Source organism: Blennius ocellaris, assembly GCF_963422515.1.
Source record: "Blennius ocellaris genome assembly, chromosome: 12".
NCBI lineage: Eukaryota > Metazoa > Chordata > Actinopteri > Blenniiformes > Blenniidae > Blennius > Blennius ocellaris.
Genome location: NC_137661.1, coordinates 10,886,995 through 10,896,451, shown reverse-complemented (window position 1 = coordinate 10,896,451; position 9,457 = coordinate 10,886,995). Strand labels below are relative to the sequence as shown.

At 39.0% G+C, this 9,457-nt stretch overlaps 1 protein-coding gene across 1 annotated transcript; it reads left to right on the top strand.

Moving 5' to 3' along the window:
• The first annotated feature begins 32 nt into the window (after positions 1–32).
• On the top strand, positions 33–5,175 carry acer1 (alkaline ceramidase 1). Its single transcript, XM_080505654.1, has 7 exons — positions 33–88; positions 1,060–1,172; positions 1,360–1,474; positions 2,451–2,589; positions 3,370–3,507; positions 3,606–3,743; positions 4,006–5,175. The coding sequence occupies exons 1-7, from the start codon at positions 82–84 to the stop codon at positions 4,181–4,183; spliced, it is 828 nt and encodes a 275-aa protein (XP_080361780.1). The 5' UTR covers positions 33–81; the 3' UTR covers positions 4,184–5,175.
• Positions 5,176–9,457: the final 4,282 nt, after the last annotated feature.

Sequence of the window (9,457 nt, the reverse complement as noted above, 5' to 3'; positions counted from 1 at the left end):
CGACGCTCCTCGCGCATCCACCTGTTGTGTCACCTGGAGCGCGAGCAACACTGACTGGGTGGAGGCCGGCACGAGAGCAGCATGGGAGGTGAGAGAGAGAGAGAGAGAACTGATTTCTAATACTTTAAACTTTGCGACAGCGCAGTTTTAACGACAATCTAACTCTGTGTTTCTCCTTCCGTGCTTTATTCCGCCCTATTTGTCTCTTTACGGAGTGTAAAAACTGCCCACAGATAACTAGAAATCACTGGAATAGTCTCATTGTTGTCCACAGAGCGACTGTGCTGATCGTCAGAGAGGCTCTATGTGTCTCATCTGTGTCTTATCAATGTCATATTTTACTCACACCATTATAGTGTACCAGTGCCATCAGCATATATAAAATGTATCCACGTGATAGAAGCTGTGAACATGAAGGCTGCGTTCTTGTCAGTTCATTTCAGTTTCTTCAGTTCGTGTAAATGTGATATCACTTCAGTTTTCTTCTGGAGTTGATGTTTGATTTTACAGTTGAAAATATAACGTTATCATCAGCAGGAGATTTTTATGTTTGGTACCAGTATTTACACAGACCCCACCTTGTGTAACTGTAGCAAAGTTCACAGTTCATTTATTGGGGATAATATACTAGTTTTATTGCAAATACATAAAATGGAACTGGTCATTCTGCAAAACATGTAACCTGCTTTAATTCTGTTGTTTTACCAGTAATGTAAGTCTGCTATTGTGTCTCTGAGGTTTGTGGAACGGCCCCCAGTATGTAAATTCAACTGAATAACAGTGACCTTTTCAAAATATTAAGGCTTATTTGGACCGTAAAGATGCTGGAATAAAAATAGATTCATGAAAAGGCTTTCTTGCAGTCACTGTGTCCAGATTTGACTGCTCTTCGAAAAACAGCACAGGGGGATTGGAAACTGATTTCCATAAACAACATATTCAAATATTCTTCTTGTAGATAAACGGACACAGAAATGAATTTTCCCAAAGTGCTGGTTTGCTCTTTATTGAACTGAGTCAGCGCTGAATGTTTTTTTTTTTCTTCTGGCTGTGTCTCAGGTGTTTACTCCAGTGAGAAGGTGGCAGAGGTTTTCTCCTATGGGAGTTCAGAGATCGACTGGTGTGAAGACAATTACAGTCACTCTGAACACGTTGTGGAGTTTTTTAACACGGTAAGTCCTACAATACGAAACATTCACATTTGTTTAAGGGAATATACTGTATCTATTGTGAGAATACTACAAGCAGCACCTGACATATACCTATTTATTTATTTATTTATTTATCTGTCTGTCTGTTTGTTTGTTTATACATTTCCATCCTTTTTTTTTTTTTGACCTATTGCTACTTTGCCCACAGATAACCAGCTTTGTGTTCTTCATCATATCGCCCATCATGCTCTACCTTATGCACCCGTATGCCAAAGAGAGGTCCCTGGCCATCCACATCGTCTGGATCATGATGATATTTGTAGGTCAGTCAAATCTCCATTTACCTTACCGGTGCCTGATTGGCTCACAAAGGTTCACATTGGCAGAGTTGTCCTTCCAATGTTTGTGTTACGCCACCATGTTGACGTGAAACGCCAATCCTGTTGGGGCCATTCAAGTTTACAATTTAGAAAATATACTCAGGAACAATAGGAGGTTGAACATTAACTTGCTGCCAAAAGGGTTGAGAAATACAAACACTGCGGTTCAGATAATGCTCAGGTATTCATAGATGACTGATAGCTGAGCCGTGCTAAAGGTCTCATATAAACCCAGGATTGAGATTAACACTCGGTCTGTATCGTTGTATCGTTCAAATAAAGCTGATAAAAGATATTGTATGTGATATATTGTTGGTTTTTGTCACTGGTTGGCTTAGTAGATATAACATGGATGTAAATCATCAACGTGCTATGAACTTAAACTGTTTTGTCCTATAAGCAGAGAGGGATGGACTGTATAATCTGGAGGATTGTTATTGGATATTGATTTTTCTTTCAAAAGAATCATTGATTCTTCAACTCTGTAAAGTATCTTTGTACCCGATTAATCAATCAATAAAGAAAAGTACCAAACATCTATGTTGCAGCTTCTAACATAAAAACGGTTTTCTGTCACTTTTGCAATAGCAAGCACATTAATATGTTTAACCAAACGAGACTGATGGAGACCCCGCCATGGTCTCTGAAAACAGAGGAAAGAAACATGCTACTTATGCTACAAATCATGAATAAGTTACTATTCAAATGACCAGATTGTCATTCGAATGTCACTTTAGTGCATCTGCAACGAGATGCACCTGAAATCTGTTCTTTTGTTAATAATCATGAAAGCCTTTACATTTTCCAATGTGAAGTTTGAATCTCTACAAAATCCAATCAATTCAGTTTCATCATGTATGACTTGTGGTTTTTGTCTGTACGGAGTTATGTCATGTTCAGTCACTTTTCTCATTCACAGGAATGTTTTCTGCCTACTTCCACATGACTCTGAGCTTCGTTGGCCAGATGTTGGATGAGCTGTCAATCTTGTGGGTGTTGGCAATGGGATACGCTGTCTGGTTCCCTCGGAAGCTCTTTCCTTCTTTTATAAAAGACCGGTAAGTCAAATTTGTCAGACCCCCCCCCCCCCCCTTCTGATCCCCTTAATAGGCCCTTCTCTGTGTATCTGGTGACTTGGATGTGATTACGAGTCTGTTTTTAAAGACTCATTGACAAATACATAAAAAAAAAAAAAAAATCCTTCAAATTGAGCAAAACAACTTCAAATTAAACACTGATGCTTGTGAGGCTGTGAAACTCAAGCCTTCAGGGCCCATGAAGTCAGTCTGACGGCTCCAACTGGAGTCATTGTCCTAAAGACACAATATGGTGCGGCTGTCCTCACCTCACCGTGACAGTATAGGGGGCTGTAAAAATTGAGCTCCTCCCTACCTCTCTAAATATTTAACCACAATGTTGTAACTCGCAATTAAAGTTTGATGAACATCTGAAAGGAATCTCCCGGCCCTAAATAATCTCACATTGATTTTTCCACTTATCTTTAAGCTTCATGAGCTTGTCTTACTGAACATGAGGGGATTACTGACCCTTCCCATCAGGGGAAGGAGGAGGGGTCCAGAGGGTCAGGTGGCTCCTGAGCCAGAGCTTGAAATGAAACATTAATATTTCATGGTGAGACGACTTGTTGGCACATCAGGCAAAGATAGAGCTTTTGCATTTGTTGTGGACTAGTGGCATGACAAACATCTGAGAGTAATGACCTGAACCGGCAGTGACTTCACGTTGTTTAACAATACACACTGTTTCACTATTCTCATGTGGTTGTTTTCATGTTTTCTTCTTTAAAAAAAAAAAAATGTGTTTCTGTTTTATTGAAGGTCCACTTTTTCAAGACTGGTCCTGGTGATCACGGTCATCAGCACTCTGTCATCGTTTGTCAAACCCACAGCCAACGCTTACGCTCTAAACTGCTTTGGCCTCCACCTGCTCTACACTTTAGTAGTCGAGATGAGATGGTGAGAAAAAGACGTTTCTGCTGCACACTGTACAGTAACTGCACATGTTGTTTTTTTGTTTTTTTTCTAATTATTCACTGACTCTGTTTCTTCATCAGCTGTACTGACCAGAAGGTTCTTCGCCTTGCCAAGCTGTCAGTTGCTCTGTGGGTGCTTGCCATCTCGTGCTGGATTAGTGACCGTGTCGGCTGCAGTTTCTGGCAGCGGGTAAACTTCTGCTACCTGCATGGGTTCTGGTAAGTTTCCATCTTAATGTGTCTAATTCCTTTTCCCCACTTCACTTTTCTCTCTCCCACTCAAAAAGTGTAGGAAGCGTCCTGACTGAATACATCTGCAGCATTCCGATTTCAAAGTTTTGCTTTTTTTTCCTCTATGCCTTTCCCACATCATTACAACAGGCTTTACCTACACACAAGCTCAAATCAGGAGATTACTAGAAACTGTCTCCTATCTAAGTGAAGAGGTTGTACATTGAATTCTAATTTATCCACCCTGCAGGCACATTTTCATTGTGATGGCTGTGGCCTATGGCAGCACCCTCATCGCTTACCTGGATGCAAACTACGAGATACCGTACTCGCTGCCCGGACTCCAGTACTGGCCCTGTGATAAGTGGTCTGTTGGATTCCCACACATTGTGCTGAAAGGCACCACCAAGACTCAGAAACGGTGCTGACAGCAGTGACATTGATTGTCGGTTCCGCCGGGTCTTTGCTCCACGCCCACTCAGGCAGTGAACTTCAGGAATATAACTATTTAAATGCACTGAATCAGTCGAAGTCACATGAGTATGATTGTTACCCCAAAATGTGACTGACACTCCAGTTAATACACAAACTGACACAAAGAAAAAAACTCGTATTGAAAAAAAGAGGCCTTAATTTTCTTGAAGCTTGAAGACAATCATAGACTCATTTTGACGTGTTTGCATAAAATGTAACAAAACTACCCGTGTCAATAATGAAATACTGTTTTATGACTGCTTTAAAATTGTACCACACAGAAATGAAATTATTTTGTTAAACCATACAATGACTTACTGGAAAATTACGGTCCATTAAATAATCTTTGTTTACGTAATAATTATAGGTAGTTTAAGCTAAATGTTTACTCCTATTCTCAGTTTCCAGAAAAGATCAATCACAGATAAAACATGTTAAAAATATATATTTTTTAAAAAATCATATAATGTTAGATGCAGAGCAGCCCAGTAAAGCTGACTGAAATGTGCACATGTGCAACATTAAATGATTCAACATGTTTTTTTTTAGGTTGTACCATTGACGGTTTGTTTTACTTATTATATGAAAACTGAAAACACTCAGAACGACTGACACAATGAGGAAAACTTCGTGTGGTGTGTGTGTGTGTGTGTGTGTGTGTGTGTGTGTGTGTGTGTGTGTGTGTGTGTGTGTGTGTGTGTGTGTGTGTGCTACAATTTGTAAAGACAGTGAATAATGTATTTTTTTGTTTGTGTAAAACATTTTTTTTCCTCATTTATGAATCCATATCTGATTGAGGATATCATATTGAAATGCTTGTTTTCTTTTAACTGTCTGACATTCATGCTCTCTCTCCTCATGAATGCTGTGTTTGTTTCTTTTTTGAAAAAAAAAAATGTTTTTAGCAGCAACATAATTTGAGAAAACTTGACTATCATGTACTGTAATGATAATGCACTCTCACTTGCGAATAGTATCTTTGAATCACTTAAAGAAAATACAAGCAGGGTGATCAAATGAAAATAAAGGTTCGCCAAAACAAAACAATGTTAGTATATAGGAGTACTTCTTTCCTTTTTTTGTTTTATTTTTTTGACCATATTTCAGAGTGTTTGTTTTGGTCTACGTTTCTACAACAAATCAAACAGCAAGAGGCAGAGCGCCACGGCTCCAGATAGGTACTGCTGGTGTTCCACATCAGACAAGGTTTCTTTTTCCTTTTACTGCACCATTACTACACATTACATGAAGTTACTTTGACTCAATCTGCACAGAGTTTGAGGCCTTTACAGTGCCTCTCTTCAATTCACTTATTACAACCCCCTTTTTTTATTAGACATTTGCAAAACACAACATACAGGCCCACATTACTGTTCTCAAAAGTAAAGGACACGTCTTTTTAGACTTTCAGACCAAATATACCATTGTGATATTTAAGCATGTCTTTGAGCATCAGCTCTTCTCTACTAATTTTTTTGGAGGCACTCTGGAGGAAAGTTTTTAATGCACGTTGAATAACAACACATTATATTTCTTGGCTGAAACCAATGCTTTTTTAATCGAAATTCTGAACAAAGTAATTGATGTTCAGCTCGGGAATCTGTGAGGCCACACCATCACTTTTTCAGTTGTTACATTTTTTTAAACTCGAGCCAAATCACATCATGATTGGTGGCCCGTTTATTTTGCACAGAGAGTCAACTTGCTGTTTAACCCTCCTGATATGTTCCGGGTCAAATTGACCCGTTTCAAAGTTTGAAGATCAAGCAAAATAGTTAAAAGTATTTTTTTTTAGTTTGAAACTTCTTTAGCTTTAATTAAACATGCACTGGGTCAAATTGACCCGGGAACATCATTGCTGTTCCTGACAAACGAACATAACAGGAGGGTTAAAGAATTAGGAGTGAAGCATTGTATGGACATTGCATTGATTTGAGTGGCATTTTTAACACTGTCTTTAACTTATTAGAATTTTTGCACAGTGCACATATGTTGTCCTTATGCTAAAACAGGGTGTGTGTGTGTGTATTGGTATTTTCCTTCTGGACCCGTGAAATACGATTCTGGAGTGTGTTTGTTGTATCTGTCACAACAATAACATGCAAATCTTTCCCCTTTGTGTGACTGACCCGGATTCACAGACCTGGCCTGCTATGAGTCTTTTTGTTGAATCTAGGGATATTCAGAATATTCGTGGCACTGGAGCTCCATTGACATGATCTTGCCTGAAAAACACAATAAATGAAACAATAGATCCCTTTTTACACTCTCGCTCTCTCTCTCTCTCTCTCTCTCTCTCTCTCTCGCTCTCTCTCTCTCTCTCTCTCTCTCTCTCTCTCTCTCTGAGAAAATGCACGTGCTTTTTGGTGTTCAACACTGGCCTCCAGTGGTAGACAGGATGTATCGCATTAAATAAACGGCTGACCATATGATGCACACCACGAAACAAATAAATGGGGGCACTTTGGACACCTTATTATGAACAAACATATAAAATATAGTTGTGCAATCCAATACAACAGCCTGGCCAGATATTTGAGTGGTACATCATTTTCAAGTATTGGTTGACACTGTGAGAGGCAATACATTAATTACGAGCACAACTGAAAATTGTTGCAATGTAAAGGTAGATTTTATGACGTTGCTGATATCTTAGATCACATTACTTTATTGACGTGTATATGATGAAGTAGTCAATGAGTGTATATAGACTTGTTTCAGCATATTATATTTGTTATTTTATTATTGTGTCTCATATTTCATTGTAAAATGTGGATGTTTCTTATTTGTTTGTTTGTGTTTTGTATGTTTTTGCTTTGTTTGTTTGAAATGGAATAGCTCGAGAAGAAAGTATTTATAAGAATTACAGTTATGAAATGGATAGTTTCCAGATTAATTAGCTCTAAAGATTGGGAACAGGCACTATCTCAATGGAGATATTTTCTTTATAAAAATGTCCAGGATGGAGGATTTTTCTGCAACTTTGCTTTGAGTTTAGATTTAGCTGTGTCTTCTCTGTGATTTGGGACGATACAGTTATGTGCTGTCATTTATTTATTTAGTTAGTTATTTAGTTAGTTGGTTAGTTAGTTACTTAACTTTTTTAATCTGCTTTTTTTATTTATTGTTTGAGTTCCTTGGCAATTTAAAAAAAACTGCCACTGGGGGGTGAAGTTGGGTTTGAGGAGGAGGAAGAGGAGGAGGAGGAGGAGGAGGAGGATGGCGAGAGGCACCAAGCCAGTGAGAGAGTGGTGACCTTCTGTCACGTCGTTGAGGCCCGATAATCTCACTTCAAAGACCAATCACCGCAGAGACCTGACTGCAGCAAACCCCCGCTCTCTGACTCTCTATGAGAAAGACGTCGTCAAGTAGAAGACTGCTTTCCTTTCAGACGGAACGTCTGACACAAGCTCCGTGAGAGATGAATGAAACAACCTGGAGGCTCTGAGGTACTGCTACATGTGTTTTGGCAGCTTTCTGATACTTGCAACAATTTATAAATGAATCTTACTGATGTGAACTTTTGAAGTTGACACACTGATTCCGTGGCTTTAATAGATGAGCGGTTTCCCGGTTGCAAGTAAAACAAAACAAAAAACCCAAAACAAAAACAAATGAGTCCCCAAATGAAAAGTGAAATGTTTTGCACTTAACCTTGAAAATGGGTCATACACAAATGGACTGATGGTGTCGGCGCGGGTACTTTGTTAACCTAATTTTCACGACAGTTTGTTGTCACATTTTCTGCAGTATTCAATGCTGACACCTCTATTAGAGCCGTCTGTTAGAGTAGGGTAAATATTTGATAAAGGCAGTATACCTGTGTTCTGACCTCAAACACCAAAACACTTCCAAACAAGAACCACCCCCCTCCAAAAAAACTGCAGCAGCCAGAGTTCAGGAAAGATTGCAGTGTTTGCTCATCTGGCAATAGTTTGTAAATTTCATCTGTAATTATTTTTAGTCTGGCCACACAAGCAGGAAATGACTTCAAAAATGAGAATAGCTGTTAGATGTGTCAGTTCTCGTTGGGGATCCTTGTGCTCTCTGTCCTCTGTCAAAATGTACATTACCAGTGTTTTCTATAATGTTGGCACGCTCTTTAGTAATTATATGCAAATAGGCACAGATCCCCTTTAAAAGAATCTCACCTTACAAAGAATGTCAAAGGAATCCCCTGCACATCAACATTTGAGGTTATGGGTCGGGAAATGTATTTTTTCTAATTTGTTCTAAATTAATATTCCAGTTAAGCCTTCACCTCACACAACTTCACCTTCCTGGAGAAATTGCCTGGTGGAATTTTGTTGCCGAACATTTAAGATTGAAGTCAGCATGATTCTCTCATTTGTCCCAGTGGATGTAAATACCTGAACTCCAAGAGGAAACCTAAAAGAAACCAGGAAGAAACATTCACAGTCACTCACAGGTCAATTTTGGTAGTAAAAGTCAGTCTCACTACATCCATATTACATTAAAAAACGTATGATTATAACTGTCATTTCATTAATTTCAACTTATGACACTTAATACTTTTTTTTTTAACAATAGCTTGTACATGTGCCTTGATTAAAAAAAAAAAGCTATACAAATCCGATTATTCCCAATTGTATCTCAGAAACAATCACACATAGATAACTCTTGATGATTCAATAGATTTCACTGGCAGTGTTGTTCTTGTTTCGTGAGCCGAAAAAGCTCCATACGTGGATTTCAAAGGATTTCCTATCAACATGAATCTCAGCCTCTGACTTTATGATCTTAGTGTACTTCTGTGAAGTATTTATACAGCTGCAGATCAGGTTATATGACAAGAAAAAAAGCACTGTTGTCCAGCCAGCTTGTGGAGAATTGGGCCTGTAAACAGCTTAGTCAAAATTTTCTGTGCTAATCAATTATCATAAATCACGGTGATCATAAACATTTGCCTTTCTTTTATAAGGATAAAAGCCCTTTAGTGGTGTTACAGTGTTATGTGGGATATTGTCTTTGTCTGTCTTTTGAAAGAGAGGATTTAAAGGTTGATGTCTCAATACAAGTGGGACACCCTCGTGTCTGACGGCCAGGTGTGACTCCTTTATATTTCCCCACTCCGATTGGTCTCAGCCTGGATCACTCTGAGCGGCAGGAGATCTGGCGGCACCGAGCCAGTGAGAGAGTGGTGACCCTCTGTCACATAGCTGAGGCCCGATAATCTCACTTCAAAGCTGGAGCACTCCAGAGACTTG

Coding starts and splice junctions, on each gene's coding strand:
- acer1 (XM_080505654.1), top strand. Junction 1,173..1,359: donor TTGTGGAGTTTTTTAACACG/GTAAGTCCTACA, acceptor CTTTGCCCACAG/ATAACCAGCTTTGTGTTCTT. Junction 3,744..4,005: donor TGCTACCTGCATGGGTTCTG/GTAAGTTTCCAT, acceptor TCCACCCTGCAG/GCACATTTTCATTGTGATGG.